The sequence below is a fragment of the Podarcis liolepis genome (assembly GCF_965112155.1).
Source record: "Podarcis liolepis genome assembly, chromosome: 2".
NCBI lineage: Eukaryota > Metazoa > Chordata > Lepidosauria > Squamata > Lacertidae > Podarcis > Podarcis liolepis.
The window spans coordinates 3,525,603-3,551,508 of record NC_139555.1 but is presented as its reverse complement, the minus strand read 5'-3'; the positions used below and the strand labels follow the sequence as shown (position 1 = coordinate 3,551,508).

General features: G+C 45.5%; 1 protein-coding gene across 3 annotated transcripts in view; it reads right to left on the bottom strand.

The window, feature by feature from the left end:
• Window positions 1-25,906, bottom strand: part of LRP1 (LDL receptor related protein 1) — a 326,669-nt gene that overhangs the window by 103,153 nt on the left and 197,610 nt on the right. For all 3 annotated transcript variants that reach the window (XM_083486061.1, XM_083486059.1, XM_083486060.1), the window contains 13 exons: window positions 25,162-25,384; window positions 23,868-24,057; window positions 20,156-20,281; window positions 19,592-19,732; window positions 18,324-18,449; window positions 16,243-16,359; window positions 15,831-15,911; window positions 10,544-10,711; window positions 9,767-9,949; window positions 8,462-8,662; window positions 7,544-7,789; window positions 5,622-5,819; window positions 573-777 (listed from right to left, as the gene is read on the bottom strand). In XM_083486061.1, the coding sequence (XP_083342187.1) occupies window positions 573-777; window positions 5,622-5,819; window positions 7,544-7,789; window positions 8,462-8,662; window positions 9,767-9,949; window positions 10,544-10,711; window positions 15,831-15,911; window positions 16,243-16,359; window positions 18,324-18,449; window positions 19,592-19,732; window positions 20,156-20,281; window positions 23,868-24,057; window positions 25,162-25,384 (2,205 nt within the window). The remainder of the gene's footprint in view (window positions 1-572; window positions 778-5,621; window positions 5,820-7,543; window positions 7,790-8,461; window positions 8,663-9,766; window positions 9,950-10,543; window positions 10,712-15,830; window positions 15,912-16,242; window positions 16,360-18,323; window positions 18,450-19,591; window positions 19,733-20,155; window positions 20,282-23,867; window positions 24,058-25,161; window positions 25,385-25,906) is intronic.

Below are 25,906 nucleotides of genomic sequence, written 5' to 3'. Positions count from 1 at the left end.
ATTGGTGTGAAGTATCACAGAATTCTTTTGACAGACAAATTAAAGATATTCTCTCTGTGGAAAAGGCAGTGCCCAATGTTGACAGTACAGTGGTACCTTAGTTCTCGAACGGCTCAGTTGTCAAACAGATCGGCTCCCAAACGCCACAAACCTGGAAGTGAGTGTTCTGGTCCGTGAACGTTTTTTGGAAGCCAAACGTCCAATGCAGCTTCTGACTGAGTGCAGGAAGCTCCTGCAGCCAATCGAAAGCCGCACCTTGGTTTTTGAACGGTTTCGGGAGTCAAACAGATTCCTGGAATGGATTACATTCGAGAACCAAGGTACATGCTTTTGCAGCACTCAGATAAAATGAATGCACACAGTCTTGTCCTAGACCTCCAGATGTTTTCACGACTTCATTTACTTGCTCCCCCCCAGCAAAAGGCACTGAATAATGGGCTACGAACTACCAGCGAATCTCAGAAAGGTTTTGCCCAAATCTGTTTGGGCAAGCTGTGGCAGAGCACCCAAGGGAGAGAGCAACATTTCTGACCCCATCCCCCATCTCAGCCCCATTCCATTCAACACCATACCCGCATCGTGGATCCAAGGCAATGGCCCGAGGGTGCTCAATGTCCCCAGCCAGCAACGTGCTCCGCATGGTCCCATCAAGCTTAGCCACCTCAATCTGGTCCAGGTTGCTCTCCACCCAGTAGATGTTGCCAGCAATCCAGTCCACAGCAAGTCCCTCAGGGGTGGCCAGGCCATACTGGATCACCACCTCAAAGCTGGTCAAGGCTGTGAGAAAGATGGGAGGAACATAGAAGCAATCAGTAACTATTGATCTCACACCAGCCATTCCCAGTCAAGGTCCACCTTTATGGTTAAAACTGCTGTTCACAATTCTGCAGCCCTCTGAACCATGTACTTGGAGTCCTGTTCTTCAACCTACAGCCTTGCCTTTCCCTCAAATTGCAACTGATCCCATTTATTTTGGTGGCCAGTCCTTTCCAGACTCCCATACTTCCAGAAGGTGTGCCATCTGCTGTTTGTTTCCAACCCAAATTTCCTTATTTACTAGCTAGGTTTGCATGCTGTGCTCCAAATCCAATGTTTGCCTTTTCATGACTTTTTCGAGGGGGTGGGGTTGTTTGTTATCTCCACCCGCTGGAAAGGTATAGCAGCAGGAGACTGAGACAGGCCTAAAGGACTACAACTACTAGGATATTTGTAAAGGAGTATTATTGGAGACTATGGTTGGCAGAGAAGTACCATCCCCCTCCCTGGCAGTGCCTCTTATATTTTAATGCATTTCCCTTCAAAACATCATCTTCCAATGTCTCTCAGCCATTTCTGATCCAGTCATTCTCACATTCTTATTCCTGAAGGCAAATAAAAATGTGGGAGGTGTCTGGCCTTTGCCCCCCTGTAAGATCTGCTATGGGGCAGAGGGAATCTGTGACAGAGAGAAAATACATAGCTGTACTTATCCAGCTATAATAGAAAGCATCAACAATTCTAGAAAAGAGCTTGTCAACGCGTGCCTCTGAGTTTGTTCCAAGTGGGATGTTCGAGAATCAGCTCAGGAATTCATTTGCTGGCTCTCTTCCCAAATGCCAAGTGAATAATTGTTGTGTGATTTGGTTCTAAAGTTTTCATTGCAAGAAACAAACACAATATTTAATGCTTTTCTCTTCCCTCCACATGCTCTTTTCCTCTGTGTCAAGTAGTTTTGATTGCAATTTTGATTGCTTTTATTCTAACGTAAACTGCTCTGAGAGACTTACTGGCTGAAAAGCAGGGTAGGAATGTTTTAATTAACTATATACAGTAAGTATTTCCCCATGGGCAATAGCTCCCAAACCATTTTTCCTGCATTGACCACTTGAAAATTGCTGAGGGTCATGGTACAGCACATAATTATGTTTCTGCCTACTGCAGCAGCTGTGCTGCCATGTGCTAGATGCTGTATGGTTTTTAACTACATTTTTATTGCTTCTTTTATTTCTTACATTTAATTTAATTGTATTACAATTCGCTTTCCATAAAATTCAAAGTGTAATGCAATAAAATACAACGTAAGAAAAAGCAACAAAAATACAATTAAAAATCAGTATGAATGCTGCAGACACCCTGAATGAAGCCTGCAGACCACTGGTAGTCCACAGACCACAATTTGAAAACCCCTTCCTGAGGGTAAAACTGCAGTTTCTCTAAGGTAGCTGCCATCTGTTCCCATTTCACTAAGATGAGGCTTCAGCTACACATACGCATGTGTGCACAGTTCCGTTCAATGCAGCAACCAAGGGATAAAACACAACATATGCATAAGTATTGGGCCTCCAGCAAGCGTGACTCAGAACTCACTCAAAACTCTGGTCAGGAATTGAACTTGAGTGGTGCCGCGCTGGCTATCGTGGAGAGAGAGCCACGTATGCCACCTTGAGGTCCTTGGAGGAAAGGTGGGGTGGAAATGTAATAAATATATAGATAGATAGATAGATAGATAGATAGATAGATAGATAGATAGATAGATATAGATATAGATATAGATATAGATATATATAGATATATATATATATATTTGCTTTCGTAGATTTTCACGGGTACAGGAATGCAGGTTTTGGTGTCTTCGGGTGTCTTCCCGTGTAAGAGTTGGGGTGTCTAGGCGACGTTTCGACGAGGTCTCACTCGTCATCTTCAGGCTGGTGCTTTCGGCTTCTTGTTACTGGAACACTGAGATCCTGCTCAGGGATCAAGAAGCCGAAAGCACCAGCCTGAAGATGACGAGTGAGACCTCGTCGAAACGTCGCCTAGACACCCCAACTCTTACACGGGAAGACACCCGAAGACACCAAAACCTGCATATATATATATATATATATATATATATATATATATATATATAGCCTAGCCTTGGGCAATGTGGAAGGCTAAGACATCATTTTAGATGCAGCTGTTGAGAACAAGAGAGACGGCTATGGGCAGGCTAATCAAATCAGGCTCCCTACCAAAAGGGCTGCCACTTTCTAGAAAGCCACAGCCAAGCTAAAGGTGGCAGTTCTTATTTCTATTGAGTCTGCCTCCCTGCAGCTGGACCCCTCCCAGCTGCACCCTGGTGCCCTACTGCCACCCGAGGTCTCCACCTATCTGAAATCATCAGCCGCTTGGAGGCACTAATCAGGTTAGGCTCCCGCTCTTTGTTGAGGCAACTGTCAGGCTGTAATTACCATTAAGGAAACTCCTGGAATGCTAATTAACTCCCACATAATGATCAGCATTTAAAAGAAAGACAGTATCATTAACAAGCGGACTGAATGCTGCAGCTTATAGGAGGCCAGCAACAGAGGCAAGAGAAGTGCAGAGGACAGACGGACCGGCTCACACTGAAGAGCTGCTCTCTCCCCAAAGCCCTCTCCACATGTCCCAGTTTCCCACAGGGCTCCCACCATGTGTCGTATGGGCATCTCACAGAGAAAAAAGACAGCCATTCAAAAATGAAGGGGAGGATTCCTTTGGCCTCCCCTCTCACCTCCTGCTGCCCTCTAAATAATTTTGAATAAAGGGGCAGGAAGAAAGGATGTGACCACGTTTTAGCTGGATCATGCCTGATGCTGTGGGATCCTGAGGGTTCACAGATGTAAAGAGGTTGTGGTGACTAGGTCTGTGAGCTTTCTTGGAAATAAACAGGGCTGCAACCAAGCAGAGTGGGCAACAGAGAGAACCAATGACATATGACCACCTTCTTGTCTACTTCCTAGAGCTGGAGACAGTTGTCTCCTACAGTGTTTTGTGGTGTGCTTGTTCAATGCATCTTTGAGATGTGGCTTAATGTGTGCTTTTTAAGGAGCTGCCAACTGTCCCTAGCCTGGGGAGTTAAAAGACAATGGTGGGGGGAGGGTCAATCTTCTATGGGGTTCCAGGTTAAGAGAGGCCTGTCCTTCGCACACATGTACTTAGTAACACTTGCCTGCCTTGTTTGAGGATAACGTCTCATTGAACTGGATTGAAACCGAAGGCCTGCTGTGCCCCAAGTTAACCGGCTGCCAATTAGTGTCCACAAATTAGAAACGCTCATCTAATCAACCCCAAGAGCATTTGTTCCCCATCACAGGGACTCAGCCTGCTACCTCTCTATTTATTCAGCTTCCCTGAGCATTACGAGAAGCTTCCTGTTATAGGGCAGGACCTCAGCAATTGCTCAGAAAATGGTATTTTGACACAGGAGTGCCAATACTCCCTGATCGTTTGGATTTCAAAGCTCTGTCCACACCAGTGGCGTAGCATGGGGGGTGCAGGGGGGCCGGCCGCACCGGGCGCAACATCTGGGGGTTAGGGGGAACAAATCCACGGGTTAGGGGGTGCAAATTACTTGCCTTGCCCCGGGTGCTGACAACCCACACTACGCCACTGGTCCACACACACACACACACACACACACACACACACACACAATCAGGAATGAGCCCACTGTGGAAGAACACTCTTTGAAATTGTGGCACTTGTATAGCATTTTTTCTGGTATAAGACTGAGAGAGATCTTCTTTTTAAAAAAAAGTTTGAGGAGAAGCTGGATTTGTTCAGCGGGAACTCCCATGGTCTCCCCAGGCTTGTGGATATCTGTCTGACATCCATGGGGGGGGGGGAGTATCACGAAGGAGATTCTGAGCAATGTAGCAGAGGGACATGGAACATTTTACTGCCTTCTGATTTTCTGCTTCAAATCCCCCTCCAAAAAGCCATTTCCCAAATCCCACCCAACCAGCAATGTTTCAGATGCCTGTTTACCCTTGCAAGGCACACATATGCAATGCTGGGAAGGATTGGGGGAGAGAAAAAAGTTGGTGAGGAAAGAGTTAAGCAATTCCCCCTGTTCCTTCTCCACTGAATATAGCTCCTGAAACCACTTTATTTCATTACATAAAAATGCTGTTTTACAATGTTTAAAAAAGAAAAAGAAAAAGAGGGGAGGGGAGGAGGGGAGGAGGGGAAGGGGAAGGGGAAGGGGAAGGGGAAGGGGAAGGGGAAGGGAAGGGGTAATTGCTCCCCCTCCTAGCCAAGGGAAGAGGAACTGACCAACAAGTTGTGCTGAAGGGGAAGCACCTAAGAGGCAGAAGCTGCTAACTAAAGGCACAGTAGCCAGGAAAAGTGTCAAAAATACCTTACCACACCAACTCCGCTGTTGAATTTTAATAATTTTATTTTAGAGTTCCACAAATCATGTGGAGAGGGCAGCTCAGAAAACAATGAAATGTGAGGCATTGGCAATGAACCCAGCTAGATTCTTCATGTAAAAAGTAAACAAACAAAAGGCAGGAATTTCAGACTAAACCTGAGACAGCCGAGGGACACTTCCTTCCTTCCTCATGATACAATCTGCGACTTCAAACCAAGAGGACCATGGGCGTAGCCAGGATTTATGTGGGAAGGGGGGCAGAACCTCAGCTAGTTAGGTATATTTATTGATTGACCTGATGGGGGGGGCAGCTGCCCATGAAGAGAACCAAGAAGTATTATCCTGATAAGGGTGGGCTGTGAGCATAGCTCACACTAAGATGAATACTTTTCTTTTTGGGTGGGAGGGGGAGTTTAAGGAAGACAACAAGGCTTCGGCAACCCTCCTCTTTATACCAAGCACTCACCTCCATTCTCATGCAGCTTTCCCCGGTATATCTTGTCTTCCACCACATCCGTCCAGTAGAGGGAGCTCTGGTTCAGATGGAAGTCCAGGGCAATGGTGTTCCGCAAGCCTGGCACTAAGACACTGTAATCCCCCTTGTGCAGATCAATGCGCCGGATCTCATGGCGGTTGGAAAATATGATGAAAGGCTTAAAGGGGTCTGAAAATTGAGAGAGGGCTGTGGATTACTGGTGCCATTGCACTTTTGTGTTTTAGAACTAATGCACAAGAACGGGGTTGGAGTAACTTCAATAAGGAATTGGAAACTTCTTCCAATAATTTCTTCTTCTTCTTCTCCTCCTCCTCCTCCTCCTCCACTTTGCTCTTTCAGCCTTTGAATTCATCCCTGATCTGCTCATGCCCATCATGAGCTAGACTGCAGACTTAATCACGACCATCATCATCATAAGTCATTATCAATAGTACTGACAGATATGTGAACAAGGGATTGCTGGGCTGCACTCTGCTACTCATGTCCCGGGTTCAAATTCCCAGAGCCCTATCATGATGGGCCACTTAGCTTTTCCTTCATCATTACAAGGAAAATCAGGGCTTATTGCAAATGAAGAACATGCATCATTTGAAAAAAACCCAAAAAGCAAACTTGTTGTCTCTCCTTCCCCACTTTTGCAATTCCATTCCTTCCTGGGGCACTGGAAACAGAGCAGCCTTTCTTGTGCCTGCCAACTGCAACACTGCTGAATGAGGGCAAGTCCCCAAATGACAGGAACATTGCTGTGTTTCTTGGCTGCCAGAATACACTAAGTTTCGTTTCTCTCCCTCCGCCCGTGCACCTCACTCCACTTGCCCACCCCCCACTCCTCTTGGACTCCCTTTTCCATTTAATTTAGCAAAAAGGCAGGAACCTTGGACAGACCCCATATCCGCTATGCATACAAAGCAGGTTCAAGGGACCAGGCCACATTCCCCTCCCCTCCACCCAGATCTAACAATGCCCTGCTGTTCAACAGAGGCCCTAGTGTTGCAAGTGAGATGCTTGGTGCTGCTATTGTCACAGAGGGGCTGCCCAGGTCTGCCTGCAGGGCAGAACAGAAGCAGATATCCTGGACAGAGGTGGACCTAAAGGGTGGAGGTTTCCATGTCATCTTCTATGTTTTTCTTCAAGGACTAAAGACAAATTCAAACCAATTTGTCCCTATGGGATATGCCTAGGCAAATGTTGTCGCAGCTTTCAGCCACATACCATAGGGAGTCAATTTCCAGGCCTGGTTACGAAGACGTGAGTTCTTCCTTGAAGTGAACCTCCTCAATCCTCCACAATTTTCCACATTATGGAGCACTGTGCCTACTCGTAAGCAAGCACCTCAGCCTCCCGGCTAAGGAAGTAATTGATTTTAAACCCAGAAAGTGCAGTGGGGCACCTCATCCTCCAATGTAAGGTGGCTTACTAGGAAACAGACCCCAAGTGCTTTGTGACACCTCTTTAGATCTCATAAGAAACCTTGCAGGGAAATGAGCAGTTTCACTAGCTCAGCAGCACCTTTCCACACAACTGTGTATAATGGGTGCATAACTAGGATGTTTTAATTATTGTTATTTATTCAATTTATATCCCTCCCTTCCTTCTGAATATACTTAAAGTATGTAAAAGGTAAAAGTGATGAACTGGTGCTTGAAAATATTAAAGAGATTTCTTCGTAAGGGAGTTGAGAAAGCCACATCTCCCAGCTATTGAGTATATACTGAAATCTGCTTGCTGCTCTTTATTTAATGTGTGAAACAGCCCTGCACATGCCCACAGAGCAGGGGATCTAGAGCCATTCCTGCAATGCATCTGAGAACCTGATACCATTGTTCCGCAACCCTTGTCCTACACAACAGGTAGAACACTGACACGCAAGTTCCATCGAGTTATTTACTTACCCATGCTGCGGCAGCTCTCGCCATCGCCCTCCAGCATCCAGCCCTCGTAGCAAGAGCACTTCACATTGTATTTGTCCTGCTCACACTTCTGACTGCACTTGAGGCGCTTGGCACAGTAGCTCTGGATCTGGCAGGTCTTGTTGTCGCTACCCAACTCCATGCCCAAGGGGCAAGAGCAGGCAATGCCCTCACCTGGTGCAACCGTGCAGTTGTGGCTGCAGCCCCCATTGCTCAGAGAGCAGAGGTCTACAGGAGATCAGAAACAAACCACAGAGTCATTAAGGGAAATCTGGCTACATGCCCAAGTTGTTCAAGACAGCCCTGCCTATGGCATATTGCCTATTCCAGGGCCCACAGTGGTGGTGAACCATCTGATCTGACTGAATAAGAAGAGATGGTGAAATTAAAGAAGGACGGAGCACTATTTATTATTTATGTATTCATTTTACATCCTGCCCACCCTCCCAAAGGAGCCCAGGGTGGCAAAAGACTCAAGAACCATATAATCAAAAACATTCTAGAAACAATTAAAAACCTTCCGCTTTTATAGCATGTTCTGAGCATTCACAAAGCACATGCATAATCTCAGTAATATTTACAGCATCCCTGTAAAGCACAGGTTGCAAAGTACCATCCCAATATTGCTGATAGGCACCTAAGGTTAAGAGTATAACAGTGCAACTGCCTAGCAAGCACCTGGCTGAAGCAGTATTTCAACTGGGGTTTCTGGCACCCTATCAGCCATGCCAGACAGATAACAGCATGTCGCGGCTAGATCCAGAACAAGGCACAAAGCTGAGGGGTCCTGGTTTCCTACAAAAACATACACACAGAGAACTGGAAAGCAAGTCTGGTCCCCTGGGTCACTGTGCTCCTAGAGAAAGGAAGACTGGAGACAGTTCTCCACCTCACACTCACCACACAGCTTTCCTTCATCAGACCCATCCTTGCAGTCATTTCTGCCATCACACAGCTTTTCCGGAGGGAGGCAGACTGATGTGTTGTTGGCACAAGTATGTGAAGGCGGCTTGCATACCAGGGACTCACAGTTCTCTTCATCAGAGTTGTCCTCACAATCATTGTCCCCATCACATACCCAAGCCTTGCTGATACAGCGGGCTACAAGGAGAGGAGACAATAAACATATATGAAACACCAGAAGGGGACTGGCAAAACTAACTATTTCAACACACAACCCCTGAAGACACTGAGGTACTAAAAAAAAGGCATCTCTACAGTATAGTGATTATGAGGGTCACTGGTTGAGTTGGGTGTGATGCCACAGAATAAATAAAAAAAATTCCTTCCAGTAGCACCTTAAAGACCAACTAAGTTAGTTCTTGGTATGAGCTTTCGTGTGCATGCACACTTCTTCAGATACACCGTGTATCTGAAGAAGTGTGCATGCACACGAAAGCTCATACCAAGAACTAACTTAGTTGGTCTTTAAGGTGCTACTGGAAGGAATTTTTTTTATTTTGACTATGGCAGACCAACACGGCTACCTATCTACTAATGCCACAGAATGTTCATGAACATTCCAGCTACTCAGGGAATAAAGCTGTCACAATTTTCCAGTCCAATTTCTGAAAGAAAAGGAAAAGTTGTCAGCTTAGCTGACAGAGAAGCTGACAGAAAAGGGCAAGGGAATCAAGGGATTTGAGGAAGGCAAGGGCTCTTTGAAGGAGTATCTGCATGTCATGGGATCCTAGCTGCATGCCTGAAACAATCAGTAAGTTTGTGCCCAAGAGCATTAATAGTTTCATGAACCAGCTAATTTCACCCCCTCCAATGAATTGTACATCATCAAGAGGTATGTATGCATGATCACCCTTATTTGTAGACAGAACTGGAGCAATTCTGAATATGAGAGAACACAAAACATGGTCTCTAGCAAAGATCTGAAGGAACAGGAGTGGGACTATATGGGGGTAAACTACATGGTGGCACTGCAGACCTCAGACTACCTACCTTGGGCAAGAGTAAACAACTAGGAGCACAGGATAACTCCATTTTTCCTCAGACCCATCATTTATCCTTGCAGCAAACCTAGTTGGTCAAGGCTGAGAAATGGGGACTGAGTGGAGATTCAAACCAAGGTCTCCTCACTCAAACACTCCAACCGCTACCCCACACTGGCTCGCCAAAGGTGCTGGAACCGTGCACGAGAGCTGCCTGGACGAGGATGCCTTCATCGCCACCTCTGTAATGCAAAACAATTACCAGAGTCCTTGCAGCCAAACTTGACATTTGGATCGCAGACGTGTGTGACACCTTCACAGTTCTTCTCATCACTGGAGTCCATGCAGTCGGTGTCACCATCACAACGCCAGCGCATAGGAATGCAGAGTGCGTCTAGCCGGCACTGGAACTCATCGGTGTGGCAACCTCCGGGTGGACGTGTGGCTGGGGATGGAATGAGAGGGGCACAGAATGTGAAACCAGGTCACAGCTGGTGACTAGGACTGGAAGCCAGCCAGGTGGTAAGGGAAGCTGGCATGGCATGTGTCTTGCCAAGTAGGTTTTGAACAGGGGATTCCCTCTCAAGTAAGTTTCAAATTCTGAATGGGTTGAGGGAGGGGGGCCCATACCACCACCACAGGGAAGAAAGAGGGAAAGCTGCACAAAAAAACCAAAAAAGCAGCAGACCTCTGTAAGTGGTGCTAAACCAAGTTAGCATATAAGGGCTGTAACTCAATGGTACAGGGATGGAGGCCACAGCTCAATGGTAGACAAATCTGTTTTGCCTGCATAAGGTCCCAGGTTCATTCCCTGGCATCTCCACATAGGATCAGGAAAGAACCTTTTTGAGATCCTGGAAAGCCACTATCAGTCAGCAGGCAATGCTGAGCTAGACGGACCAATGGTCAGACTCCATATAAGGCAGCTTCCTCTGTCCTATGCTCACAGGATTTAGGTTTTGCCTGTGCAGAATTTCAAAGATGTTCTTGGTGCTGGGAATGTGCTGCCTGGCTCATCTTGACTCCGACTCCTCCTCACCCTGGTTGGTGCAGTTGGCGTGGGTCTCATCGCTGTAGTCCCCACAGTCGTTATCCCCATCACAGGTCCAGTGCACCGGGATGCAGCGCCCACTGTTGCATTTGAACTGGTTGCTGGAGCAGGAATGGCTGCAGCCAGCTTCATCGCTGTTATCCCCACAGTCATTGTCTGGAAGGAGGAGGAAGGAAGAAGGAAGGGTCAGGGGCTGCCTAGGTCTGCAGGTGTAGGAGCTACCCTTCCCACACACCCTCTGGAAGAAGACCCCTCTGGCTGACAAGCAGCTGGAATGTCTCAAGGTATTTCAGCAATGCACCCACTGTCTGAGCTAACGGCACATTCCCATCCCATGCAAACTCCAGCCAAGCATGCTCCCCACAGTCCCAAGAGCTCTTGCCACTAGTAAAGCAACTAAAAAGTTAGCAGTAGTAATAGTGATGATAATAATAACAGTAATAAAAATTGATAAAAATGAAAACACAGAAATTGCATAGATCACCTCATGCACCATGGGGCAGTGGGAATGGATGAAGTTAGGAGCCAATCTTACTTGTGGTTTGGGGCATCAGCAACATCTATTCATACCTTGGAAACCAAATTATATGTATACAATGGTGTGTGTATGTGTGTGTGTATATGTGAATGTCTGTGCATGTGCAGTTTGGAACAGACCTCATTCAAGATCCTGAAGCTGCTTTTAAGGGACTCCTCGGTTTCTAAATGGGGACAGGCTTTTCTCTAAAATACTTGAGCCTGAAAATGTTTCCATATTTGTTTTGCATTATTGAATTTTCCGCTCCCTGCAGCAAAACCAGTGACTGACAAAACCATTTGTATCGCTAGAGTTTCTCTTGGCTTTGGTGATCTAAATCATTGCTCCTCTTCTCCACCTCCCGTCATTGCAGTCTACTTGCCAAATTCTAGAGCAAAAGGAGGTACACAAAAGGATGAGTGGCCTTCTTCCCCTCCCATTTTGCTTGCCAGCAGGCTTAATCTAATGCACTAGCATTTACACTGATATGCATCACGGTGTGAGAATGTGGCGCTCTTAAGTTCAGTTTGCATTCACCTGCTTACCTTCCTGGTACAATCCTACACATGTCTACTCAGCACTGAACTCAATGGGCCTTAATCCAAGGTTGGTGTGGGGCCACATTTCATTGGAGGTAACCTGGTGGGAGCCATGTGGTGGCAGGAGGTGGGACCACCCCTTTTATCTCTTTCTCTCGTTCTGCTTTTCACTCTCACTCTCTCATTTTGGGGCAGGAGGAACCAGTTTGGTGCTCCTCCAGATGTTGCTGGTCTCCAACTCCCACCAGCCCCAGCAAACATGGCCAATGATTAGTACTGATGATGGGAGCTGGAGTCCAGCAACATCTGGAAGGGCACCACACTGGCTACCCCTTCTTTGGAGGCTGGAAGCATCACCAAAGTGGAACCTACTTACACGCGAGGGCAAGTAAGGCAGGGCTGCATGACTGAATCACAACAGCTAAGCAAAACAAGTATTTGACACTTGAGTAATAGAAGCAGTGGCCGAGTATCAGAGGGACACATGAAGTAGTGACAGCAGCTCCCATCATACAGATGTGAACAACTATAGCTGAAAGCAGGCGCCAGGAATGGCTCTTTGAATTTGCAGAATGGGTACATCAAATGATCTTCATCAGAAAAACTAAGGACAGGAAGTGGGAGTTTTGCTTTGTGTTTTCCTGCAGTGACTGGACTTGTGAAGAAAAGTGACAAGGATCTTAGAGACCAGAAAGCGGGAAAGAGTTGTGGTGCATGTTGATCTATGCACTAACCGGTAGCTTTTGGACAGTTCTTTTCGTCAGAGCCATCCCCACAATCCTTTTCTGAAACAGAAACCAACCAGAGAAGACAGAAGAGTGGGCAAAGTGAAAACACACACACACACACACACACACACACACACACACTCACTCAACATGAAAAAGGAAATCAAATACGAAAATGGTGATGTACAGATATGTTAAAAGACAGAGTATGAACGGGGCGGAAGGCAGAACAGGAGAGTCATAAAGGGGGAATGAGAAGCCGTGGACAGAGCTCACACCCTATTTCTCTGGACTGGGGCAAAGTGATCCTGAGACTTTGGGGGAAGGCTGAAGCTCTGGGGCACCTTTCATGGAGATTCTAGGCCCATTCCCTGAAATTCAGTGTCCATTCCAAAAATCCATCTGAACTTGTGTGTGCTTAAGTCTACTAGGCAAGCAAGCTCCTAGCGTTTTTACTTATTTAAGTGCAAGGCAAAACATGCAGACAATATTCTAGGTTTAGGAATTTTGTTAGAGCTCACAGGAACCTAAGAAGTTGCTTTAAACCAGGCAAGGCTATTTGCTCATTTAGTCCAATATTCTCTACTCTGACTGACAGCAGCTCTCCAGGGTCTTAGCCAGAGAGGGGGCTGCTCCATCACATGCCACCTGATACTCTTCTTTTTTCAACAGGAACTGACCTTTGACATGCAAAGAATGAGCTCTAGTAGAATTATGGTTTCTCTCCTAAGTTGACCCTGCAGCTCTTTTCCTATCCCAGTGAACAACAATCCTCAGAACTAGATGGCAGCCATAGAGTCAGAGGTCAGGGAAGAACCAGAAGATCATCAAAGCCCACCCTGTTGGGGCAGCAATAGGCTTTGTCTCTCTTCTCTTCCTAACCTCGCCCACATTAGTCCCAAACTTTCCCTAAATACAACGTATTGACACAGAGAAAAAGAGGTGACAACATGCTGCACTTCACCAAGATGTTTAAAACACATGCTCCCCAGACATGCTCTCCAAAAGAAATGAAAAAAATCAACAAAAATAGCATCAGGGTTAATAGTCAACTGACCAGGGGATACTGTATTTTTCGTTCTATAGGACGCACATTTTCCCCTCCAAAAATTAGCAAGGCTGTTCCCAAGCCAGAACAGTGAGACGGAGGGCTCCGTCTCGCTGTTCTAGCTTGGGGATGGCTGCGCGCAAACCTCTGCAGGGCAGCGGGGCGCTGGGCTCCAAAGGCTTCAGGGATCTTTGAGGCTGGGGGTGGGGGAAAGCAGCGCTCCCCCCCCCCCCGCCAGCCCCACAAGCTCTGGTGAATGTACCTTGAACGCATCTTGTTTTAGAGGGGGAGAACAAGGAAAAAAAATTTCCCTGTTCTCCCCCTCCTATGGTCCGGTGCGTCCAATGGAGCGAAAAATACGGTAATTTCCTTTCCCATTACCTACTACTCACAGTCCTGCATAGAGACAGTTTACATAGTCAGCAGAAACAAGTGGTAAAGCTTTCTCTTTCTCTTGGGACTTTTTCCAATTTCAGGGTGCAGAGGAGCATTGTTGCCACTCCTCCCCCAAAAAGATCCCAGCATACAGAAAACAAGCATCTCAGTTGGAAGGCAAAGTCTGACCTTTCTTGCTGATATGCAAATGTTGTAAATGCAGGGTTTGTTTTTGGGGGGGGGGGGCGTTCAAAAATGCAGACCCATACCTGCAACTTGAAGTGGTACAATCCAGACAAAGTTTAACCACTTGAATCTGGTGAATCGGGCCCTTAAGATTCTGAGCTTGAAACTAAATCTATCCACTTATGAAATGATATTGGGGTGCAAGCCTATCCCACATCAATCTCCAACATTCCATCTTTGACCGTTTAAGGGGGGTGGATTTGAAAGCACTGAAATCTTCAGATCAGCCCAATCATGCAATGTAATTAATGAGCAGATGAGGACTTAGGGCAGGTGTGGGGAGCCTATGGTCCACCATATGTTGCTGAACTGCAACTCTTATCAGCCCCAGCAAGCAAGGTTTTAGGAACTGGCTGGATGAAGAAGAGTGATGAGAGGTTCATCTGAAGAACCCCCAAGGGAAGCTGCAGAGGAGGAAGGCTCTGAAGCAGGGAAGTGGTGGTGGGACACAAAAGACAGGTCAGAGGAGGAAGGAGGCTGGGATGCTGAAGAAGCAACAGGCTCGAGGGAGAGAGAAGAGTCAGAGGTAGAAAGCCGTTCAAGGGCAGGGCAGGAAGCAGAGGGAAGCAATTCAGGTGCAGCGGAGAAGGAGGGGCAGGAGCTACAGCAGTTTCACAGGGACTGCCCAGTCCCACAGTATTAAGCTCCCCTCCACCCTTGTCTCCAAGGACACACAGAGCTTCACATGTAGCCAAACAAGAAAAACAGAGCGGGGGGGCCTCCCTAAGGGGCTTTAAGGCTGCTTGGAAGACATCTGGTTAAGAAGGAGCTTCAGAAGGAAGTCGGAGGGGAAGACAGCCAGTCTTGGCAACTGCACTACTGGGAGCAAGCCATGCCCTGTGGTGCTCTCTGATTGTATGCTATTTTTCCTAATAAAAAGCTAACTTTACTTTGAGTCTCTGAGTCTCCATGCTGACCTGCATATGAACCAGCCCTGACACATGGTCAGTGACCAGGGATCTGGTATATTTATTTTGATTTAAGAAAATTTGTATACCACTTGATTTTTTAAAAAAACAATTCACTTGCAGTTTACAAGAAACATTAAATTATCAATAAAAAAAGTTAAAAATGTGCAATTAAAAACATTTTTAAAACAATTAGACTCAGGTGTAAACTAAGAAGAACATGCCAACACCTATGTGTCTGAATAGGCTAGCTGAAATGGAAATGTTTTAAGCAGGTGCAAAAATAACACAATGAAGGTGCCTGTTTGATGCCAACAGGTAGGGAGCTCTGAAGTGCAGACGCTGCCACACCAAAATAATGATTTCTTACAAGTGAGGAATTCCAGGAGTATTGGAGTTGTAGTTCAGCAGCATCTGGAGGGCCAAAGGTTCCCTACACCTGGCTTAAGGTAAACCTGATTCAAGTCCATGTATGCTAAACCTTCCTTGGTTCACATTAAATGCCTTGGTGGAATGGAATTACGCATTTAACTCAGCTGTAAAATGGCACCAGGAAACCTGTCCTTGTTAGGAAGGTCAGGATGGGAAGACCAAGAAGTTTTGTGCTTGCATTGCCCACCCGCTGGCTTCTTTTGAACGGGGTTTCTTGGGGGAGAAAAGGGCAGCTCATGAGGCTACAGACAGCCTAGTACCATCAGATAGAAGGTGAGCCCCCCCCCATGCACACATGAGCAGGGGGCATATTAAAGCAAACAGAATGGTACCATGCAGAGACTGCAAATGTGGAAAAAAGAAGCCAAGCCCTCCCTTTCCTAAATAATCCCCTATCTCCCATCACAGCTAGCCTCCCCTTGTTTCTGATCTCACTATTTCAATCACCACAGCAGGCTATCAGTCAGGTACGTGGCACTTACCATTGTCACATCTCCAGTTGATGTTGATGCAGCGGCCATTGTGGCAAGTGAACTGGGTCAGAGGGAAACAAGTTGGGTAAGCTGCAGAGGCAAAACAACAACAGTGTTAGCAGCATCTATCTCAATGTCCAGAATGCTTTTAAAGGGTTGGTATCCTGGCATGTACTCAAGCGAGTGTCTCCGCACCCCTTTAGCCCGCCCTCCCTGCATGCCCCAAAATAGCTGCCACTGACCAGCAAAGCACAAACAAATTAGGAAGTGGGCAAACTCTGGCTGTTCAGATATCTGAATCTGTGGTATGTATAGCAAAGTTTGAGTACTAATTCCTCCTGTTCGGATAAGGGGATTTTCGCATAGCAAGCATTCGGAAAGTGGGGCCTGCATATACACTGGAACATCTTCCATCACTCACCACATGAGGCTGACTCATCAGAGCGATCCCCACAGTCATCATCCAAGTCGCAGGTCCAGGAGATCGGTATACAACGGCCGCTGGCACAGGAGAACTGGTTGGTAGGGCAGGTACGAGCTGGGTGGAGAGACAAGAGGTAATGAATAAGAGAAGCAACGTTACTGGAGGTACCTGAAAATGTCAGAATACACAAGGAGAGCTAGAACAAGGCTAATGGGAAGATCCGAATATGCAAAAGAAGCATGTTTGTAGAGATGGCATATCACCACTGTCCAATGGGGCATCTAAAGGGCCACTTATCAGGGATGCTGAGGAATCTGATTGCCCTGCATTCTGATGTAAACCAACCTGAGCCACATCTCCTGGATTAAGGGGAAGATATGTAATTAGCCTTTAGATTTCCCATGTTTTTGAAGCACTTACATTACTAGGAGGTAGTCTGAGGTTACCTTTCAGAATATCTTTCTCGCTACCCCAACCAGGTAATAGCTGTGTCAGCAGCTAAAAAATACTGGGGTCTACCACCACACATGTTAAAAATGGGGCAGCAAGCGCCCTGGGAGCAACAAGGTAAGATGATGTGTGATTTCTCCCAGTGAGATTGTATGGGGGACAACTATGGCTGCCAATACAGGTAATTTCTTCTGAGAAGTTAACAACACTTATGGATGGTTATCATCCACCCTTTTTTCAATACCTTCCAAACCCATCATATATTATATAAACTCTTGGCTAAGAAAAGAAAACTGCATTGCATGACATCAACTGAAACATGACTAACAAAACACAAGGCACTAAATCTGACTGGTTAATTATATGCTTTACTGTCTGAAAATAGGCCAGTGGTTCAAACCAATATCACCTTCAAGAAAAAAATGGAACCAAGATTTAAACTTATAAATCCAGGAATAACAATGTTCATGGATTTTTAATAGCATGTAATCTAATCTGATGAATGTAACCTAAGGGGGGGGGAAATGATTTTAATTATCTTTTAAGTGTTTTAATACATATTTTAGCAATCTTTTACTCACAATTTCAAGGTTTTATTTTTATTTTTAGTAAGCTGCTTAGGTTTTACTATAAACTGGGGGTGTGAAATTAATAGAATTCCCAGCAGGAGAATGACACACATCCCCCCCCTTATATATGATATAGCATTGCATATATACAAAACTGGCCTTAGGAGTTCAATATAACCCTCAAAATGATACATTTATAGAGAAGGGGTCACTGTTCATTCATTTTCAAAATATCAAGATCTTTTTCCTATGTTTTAAGTGGACAGTTAAATGTGTAAGAACACTAGCTAAAGTGACATCAAATAAGGCAAGTATCAAATAAGTATCAAATAAGCCATGATGCTGTACTCTTTGTTTTGTTTCTTTGTTTACTGTTGATTGTAAACAGCTGTTCTAATATACCACCTTTAGCAGTAGTAATGGCACATCCCTTCCACACCCACCGAGCGACACTTGCAGCTCTCTTTTGAGTAAGTGCAGCAGTCAATGATGCATTTTTATTTATCCATTTTACTTACTTATACCCGGCCTTCCCTCCCAAAGGAGCCCAGGGAGGCAAACACATAAGCAATAAAATAGTCAAGACATCTTATGTTTTAGCCACTTGGAAGTAGGTGGCAAAAGAATATCCATTTTAAAAGGCAGCTCTCAGACCTTGTAAAAGTGAATACCTGTTTCTATTTTTCTGAGTAAGAATTCCATGCAAATTGATGCAAAAATGGGACACAACAGGCTTAAATAGGAACACATGTAAAAGTCGATTGATACAGAATTTGAGTGATCTGCCTGCCCCCTAGCAATTATAGAGTCAAAATTCAAATAGCAAGGATTGTTAACAATATAAGCACAGACCAGAAAGGTGACAGCATTAAACCACCTAACACTACACTCTATGGGCCCACTCTACATTCAGCAAACAACCACCGTAAGTGTTTGTAAAGATAAGACAGGAAGGTAGCCTGAGCTCCTTGGAGGAAGGATAGGATTTTGTAAAAATGTGATTGATTGATTGATTGATTGATTGATTGATGGATGGATGGATAAGATAAGGGCTCTCACCAGAGCACGTCGAGTTAGACTCGTCTTCATTATTCCCACAGTCATTGTCCCCATCACACAGCCAGCGGTTCGGGATGCAGCGGTTGTTCTCACACTTGAAACGGTCCGAGGGGCAGGTGTGCTGATCTGGAGGGTGGCAAAGGGTGGGTTCTAGCTTAGGACCTCAAAGTTCAAGACCATTCTTTTCCCCTACACACATTGCAATAATCTGAAACTGGGTAAGAATATCCCTCCTCCCTTACCAGAGTAATATACTTGAGATCAGAAACACAAAGCTATGTGAAATTCTTTGACAAACTCATCAAATTCAGCAACTCAAAACATTTGTTGTGAGATCTGAATAAATTGACTAATCCTCACACAATTTATTCTGTTTCCTAGAAAGCTGTCTTATACCAGATCAGTTGTTCATCCCTGCCTCTCTCTCTGGAGTCTCGGCTATAGAAACGTGTTTCCTGTCACTTGCTACCTGATTCTGATAACTGGAGATGCCAGAGGTTGAATGGGGGACTTTCTGCATGCAAAGCAGCTACTCTACCACTGAGCTATGGTCCCTGAACCACTGTTTCACTGTCCACTGTTCCGTAGATTTAGTGATGGCAAAAGGGAAGAGAGAGAAAGGCGTGGAAACATTTCCAGACTTTCCTACGGAACCATATGAGCAAGCAACTTGCTTTTAAATGAAAGCTCCCTCAGGAGGCAGTGGACTCCCCTTCCTTGGAGCTTTTCAAGCAGAGGTTGGATGACCACCTATCATGGATGCTTTAGTTGAGACTCCTGTATTGCAGGGGGCTGGACTGGATGACCTTTGGGTCTCTTCCAACTCTACAGTTTTATGATGCTACATCTTACATCAGATAACCAATTATGTCCCTGCAACACAATCTCTTGTTTTAAATGCCCAGGGCGTTGGCAGTGTCCAAAGGGCAGGCAGGAGTGGGGCAGGAAGAGGAGCATGGAATACTGGCATGGATTACTTCAGGCTCCCGGGTCCCATCAGTTTTGTCTGTTTCTGTAGACGCAAAGCTAAATATGCAATCCAGGATTGACTCCCACACCTCAATTTCAAATCCCGATCCTTCAATTTCAGACTTCTCTATCAACTGAAAAAACACTTTGGATTGACCAACATCATGTGAGTTGAGCCAGGGCATGCACGGTCTGTATACGCTGAGTGCAGACCTGCCCAGGGCATATGACCATCCTGACCCAAGAGAAAGCGGAACTGGTCAAGGAGAGCCCCCTGGTGTTCCCAAGCAAATACGCACGGCACAGCTCAGGTGCCTCATCGCTGTTGTCCAGGCAGTCGTTGTCACCATCACATTTCCAGCGCTCCTGTATACAGCGGCTGTTCTTGCACGCAAACTCCCCATGCTGGCACTGAGGAGGTGGGATGTAGGATGGGTTGGCTAGACAGGGAAGAAAAAGAGGACAGTTTGATGTGGGAGAGTTTAAATGAGAGGCATTTTCCAAAGGGGAAAAGGGGGAAATGGTGTTTTGCCAAACTATATTTAGAGTCTGCTTGATGAAGTTTCAATAAATAACTAAATAAACTACAGCTCCACAGTGCAATCATCAACATATAGTATTATCAACAAGACAGTGTTTATCTGGAGATGGTACCTGACACTTTAGTAGCAGAGAACTCAAAACACCTGCAAGTGACCACTGTATGCTAGACTGTCTCTGGGAAGGTGTTAATCACACAACTGTCTGGAATCTCAAAGTAAGCTGCTTTATATATGCTACCTTCCAGGATGCAGACAGGAACTAGGGAATGTTAAACTCTAGAAATCTCTTGTCTATCACACTTGCGTTCTGCACATTGTTACCTTGGCAGGTGACGTTATCTGGTGCCAAAATCTGGTCCTCTGCACAGGCACACCGCCTGTCTTTGGGGATGGCGAGGCAAAGGCTGCTGCAGCCTCCATTGTTTACCCGGCAGCTGTTGGAGCCAACTGCAAAAAGGATAGGGAATAAGAGAAGCTGAGCCACATTTTCACAGGTAAGAACGCCTGTGACATACGGAAGGAAGAAAAACCAAGAGAGACCAGCGGAAAATGTTTCAGTGGGAGGGAAATGGAAAGAATGGTGTTTATGTAGGGAGTTCACTCTTTAATTCTGTACTTTAATCAGGTTGCTCCTGGGACCTGTCTATCCCAACACAACTCCTATCTCCCCACCCCAAATACAACTGCAATCACAGTTTTAGCTCTGGAGATTTTTGAGGTATCTGCATATATTTTTGAAACCTCCGACGCCAAGTTCTTTCTCTGAGTGCTTGTTCCTGTAGTCATCAATTTCAAGCTAGCTTTTCTCTAGCATTGTTTATCTTTTTTGTTGTTGTTCTGTAAGCCTTCTTCTTCCTTACTTCCTCTCACTTTAATCCCTATACCACGGTCCCCTGTGAAGGTTCTCCCAGAAGCAAGAGAGCAGCTTATTCATGAGCAGAAGCCCATGCAGCCAGTAGGCGCTCTCCAAATAACCTGTCCCCAAGGACAGGGTCAATCGCATGAGGACAGGGCCACAAAACTGGCACCCCAGGAGGAGGATACTAATTTTATGAGAAAGACCCATTTTATGGGAAAGGCCATATGCACAGGTTCCATTTCCAGACAGGTCATGCCCATGCACCTGGCAGAACAATTAAAAGGAACCTTGGTGACTACAGAAGAGCAATAAGGCATGAAGAGTCCATTAAACTGAAGAAACTGTTTCCCCCCGTCCGGGCTCCAGTATCTGCAGAAACGGGAGAACAGGAGCAACTAAACTAAACTAAACACAAAAGGGAAGCAACAAAAATACCAGGTACCAGAAGCCCTTTAAGCTCTTGGGAGGTTTATTTGCCTCTCTTACACACTGCTAAAACATGCCTGTTTAGACAGGCCTACCCAGATGCTTAGAAAGTTGAAGTAATTTTAAACTTGTTTTAGTATTTTAATTTTATACAAGGGTTGTAAATTTTTGTGCACCTATTTTATTGAGCAGATGATTTACTCCAATGATAGATATCTATCCACATGTTTACTATGTACAGACTTGCAAGGAACTCTAGTTAGATAGGCTGGATGTCTCCTGAATAAAAAGTTCATAGACAGGACTAAACTGTACTAGGTGGACCTAGGTGGTGAACCTATGGCACGCGTGCCAGAGGGGGCACTCAGAGCCCTCTCTGTGGGTGGGCACGCACGCCATCACCCCAGCACAGAGCTGGCAGAAGGCAAGGGTGGCGCATACAGTCCTCAGCTCAACTTGGGTGGCCGGAGCACCATGTGTATGGCAGGTCAGTGTAGGAAACTGTGCGGCAGGAGCGGGATGCGATGCCCGCCAGGGCGCCGGCTCTTTCCAAAACGGGGTTGCAGCTATGCTTTAGAGTTCATTGTACCCAATTGCACAGAGGCTTCCAGAGCATATTGTGGCAATTAGTATTTTGCGCGAGCAGGTTACGAAATAGCACCAGCAATGATTATAGTGGGCCCTCAGTTTCAGATGCTTCACAAGCAGGACAGTAAAGAGCCAAAATCCCCAAAGTGGCCCATCTGCTGCAGCCCTTTTAGGGCTGTTTTTGCTCAGACACTCCGTGTGGGATGCCAGGACCAAGGAGGCACCCTGGTGGCCAGGGAGGCGCAAAGGGAAGGGTCGGGTGGGGCATTGGTCCCATTCGGATATGTGACGCTGTCCCCAAGCAGGCACTCATGTTGTTTTCAGAGGCTGGGCGTGGATTCTGGGACTTGTGCCCAAGTAGAAGCGCCTCGGATGGAGCGTTGGAGAGTGCAAAACGGAGCCACAACCCCCAGGGCATGCATTTTCCCTTGGGGAGCCTCCGCTGTGGGTGGGGAGGGTACAGCGCTCTGCACGTGCTCAGAGGCGCAATGCCGCGTTGGTGGACCGACAAGAGTTCCGAGCAGCTGCCTTCCTCCTCCAGCTTCAAGGTTGAGGCTTTGCACACCCTCCGTCCGGACACTCTGCGTAGGGGCAGGTCGGGGCTGGGCAAGGGAGTGGGGCTAGCACATGGGGCAGCCCCTGGGGCCCTTTCAGAAAATGGCGGCCGCCGCTCTGCATGCACTCAGAGAGCCAACGCCAAAAATGCTTGCTCGGGCTAGAGTTTGGATCATCTTAATGCAAACTTTTACAAGTTGCTTGTATCACTGAAAGCTCTGTTATTGTGTTTTTCTTTTAAGACAAAATATGTTGTTTTTTCTAAACTAAAACCTCAGTACTCAGCTTAAATTGCCATGTTGGCACTTTGTGAATAAATAAGTGACGCTTATTATATCGGTCTATAAAATGTTTGCCATCACTGGCCTAGGTCAAAGTTCCTAATGTTATACCCTTTCTAAGGACCAGCATCAACTTTTGAGCAGGTTTGATGGATCAAAATGGATAACAGTGATGGAAAAGTTCATCAACGTGATACTTTGCAGAAGCTGCTTGGAACGCTGTTGAATCGTAGAGACAGCCATGTGAGACACTGACATTTTGGGTAATAAGAGCCTGGTGATAAGGTTAAGAAAACATCATAACCAACAAGATACTAAAAACCATAACAGTCTTGGACTGTTTTGAAGAAAACGCTGGAACTGCTGACAAAGCAGGAGACCTAATTAACACTTTGCCCTAACTAAGACTATGTACATCCATGATCTAAACCTTATGTCAGTGTGCCTATGTAGGTAAAATAAAATGGATGTAACAGATGAAAAAATCCAGTCCAGTTCCTGATGAATATAAGATATATTCAGAGACTCCTGCTCCTTCTTATCCAACTCTCCTTTACTCACTTTCACCCAACTGAAGGCAGAGCATCCTAGACCACAGCACTGTATGGGTAACTATGAACTTCAATTCAAAAGTCTAGGGAACTTTAAAATATTAAGATCTTATAAGGAACTTAGAAATTCTTTTTGAATTCAAAAAGATTTATCAATTAATCAAATAGCTCTCTAAGTAGTATGAATAATAAAACTGTAGATAAAACATAATTAAAATCCACATATTGTAGCAAAATAATTATCATTAAAACACAAAATCAATAATTTTATTGCTATCTATATAGGTAACTAAATTACATGTCTGAGAAGGCTTACTGAAATAAATACGTTTACAGAAGGCATCTAAAGCAATGTAGCAAGCCGATAGCATGAATCTGAGTTGGGCAAGCTCATTGATCCCACAGAGATTCAAACAACCATCCTCATTTGAATCGCTCAGCACACCATTGTGCTGATTGCGTCTCAGACAAAGATGTATCTACAAACATGGCTTTTTGCAGTTGTAAGTAACCACAGCAATACTTTGCCATGCAAAACTGCACTTAGGTTCTGCCTTAGTGCCTGAAAAAATTAAAAGGTCCTTTCTGTACCACAAGAAACCAGAGGGCAGATAATAAATGTACCACCTGTGTGTGTGTCCCCTGCCTCGACTACCTGGGATCCTGATTCCCTACAGTGCCTTTCGTATTCCTCCACAGCCTACTTGGATAAGAAGCTGTCAGTGGCTGAGTTGCAATAAATCAGCGCATCCTGTGCCTGTCCTGCCACGCACCTTGCTGCTGCTGAGCATCATACATGCGGATCTCAAAGATTGGCGGACGCTCATTGCGCAAAAGCTTAACGGTCTTGGACGTCTGGTCCAAGCGATAGATGATACCGCTCCGGTACTCTGTCCAGAAAAGGAAGTTGTCATAGTGGCACAGCCCAAAGGCATGGTTCAGTTCGTTACCATCATACACAACCTGCATGAGGAGGGAAAAAGAGAGACAAAAATGGGCATTTCTAGATATGCTGTGATTCTTCTTAACTAACCACCCAAATACCACTCTAGTGATGCCTTTTTCGGACCTAAGATGCAGCATAGGCCAATAGCTGACTGCTAGAGCAACTGCAGAGGGACCCAGGTTCAATTCCAGAATCTTCAGTTAGGGTTAGACCCTTGCCCTTGAAATCCTGGAGAGCTGCTGCCAGATGATGTAGGGCGATAATGAGCTAGAAATACAGTGGTCTGACTCAGTGTAAAGAAACCTCCTGTGTTCCTGTGATAAATGCAATAATGTAAATAAATAAATATAATGTTGTATTCAGTGAGTTCTACTCAGAACGGACCCACTGAAATTATTGAACCTATTTTCATCGTGTCCATTGATTTCAGCAAATGGAATTCCATGCTGCACTATTACAAACATTGTACTTTCATCATGCGGAAATTGCTGCTCACCAGCATTCAAGCTGCAAACTGAAGTGGATGGTAAACAGATGTTTTTGTCTCTGCAAGGGCAAACACCATGAATGTTTTGCAGTGATTATTGGCAGCTACACTAGAGTTACACGCAACCTATTGGATGGTACCTGAGATGCTACAGGGAGGTGTGTCATAAGTCCCTCCCTCCCAAAGCACCACTCTGAATGCCCCAATTCTTCAAAATAGTATAAATCTGGATCTCCCCACTATAGGGACCCCGCCACCTTTCCTTCCATTGGGAGGCTATACCCTCATCCTTAAAGCACACACCTCCAGCAATTAAAATTTTACACTCCTCCCATCCTCCCACACTTTCAGGGGTGTGCCTTTTGCTAGATATGCTGCAGCTGTTAAAGCAGTCAGAGGAATATCTATTACTCTGCATATGGGTTCAAGCCCAGAGATAGAGAAAGGGAACAAATACAGATAGAGAAAGGGAACAAATACAGTTTACAAACAACTCAGAGACACAAGGCAAACAAGTGCTTGAGCCTTGCATGAAATCACTGGGCAGAAAAGAGAGGGAGGCAGGTGTAGGTAACTGAAGAAAAGGGCAGGAATATGCCCCAGTGTGAGAGGCATTAGCAGAGCTGATACTGACCTTGCGTTCTGCGCCATCCAGCGTAACCATCTCAATCCGGTCATAAAATGCATCCACCCAGTACAGCACCTTAGCCGGAATATCAAGGCTCAGTCCATTGGGCCACAGGACAGTTTTGGAGGTGATGAAGATGGTGCGGTGGGTGCCATCCATCCAAGCCTTTTCTATCTTTCCCCTCTTGCTGTCTTTTGGGTCTTCCTCCCAGTCAGTCCAGTACATCCACCTTATGTATCAAAAACAAAAATAGAGGAGAAAAGAAAAACCAATTACAGTGGTACCTCGCAAGACGAATGCCTCACAAGACGGAAAACTCGCACGACGAAAGGGTTTTTGGTTTTTTGAGTTGCTTCGCAAGACGATTTTCCCTATGGGCTTGCTTCGCAAGACAGAAACGTCTTGCAAGTTTGTTTCCTTTTTCTTAAAACCGTTAATACAGTTGTGACTTGACTTCGAGGAGCAACTCATAGCACGCGGTGCGGTAGCCTTTTTTGAGGTTTTTGAAGACTTTGGTGATTTTTTAAGCTTTTCCAAAACTTTTCCGAAACCGTGCTTCGCAAGACGAAAAAACTCGCGGAACGAATTAATTTCATCTTGCGAGGCACCACTGTATGCTTAAATTCTGCATCCTTTGTTTCTTCTTTTCTTTTTTCTTCTTTTCTTTTTAACACATTAAACATAAACTGCATTCTATAATATATTAAAAGAGAGAGAGACTATAACCCCACAGTGTACTGCATTCCTTTTC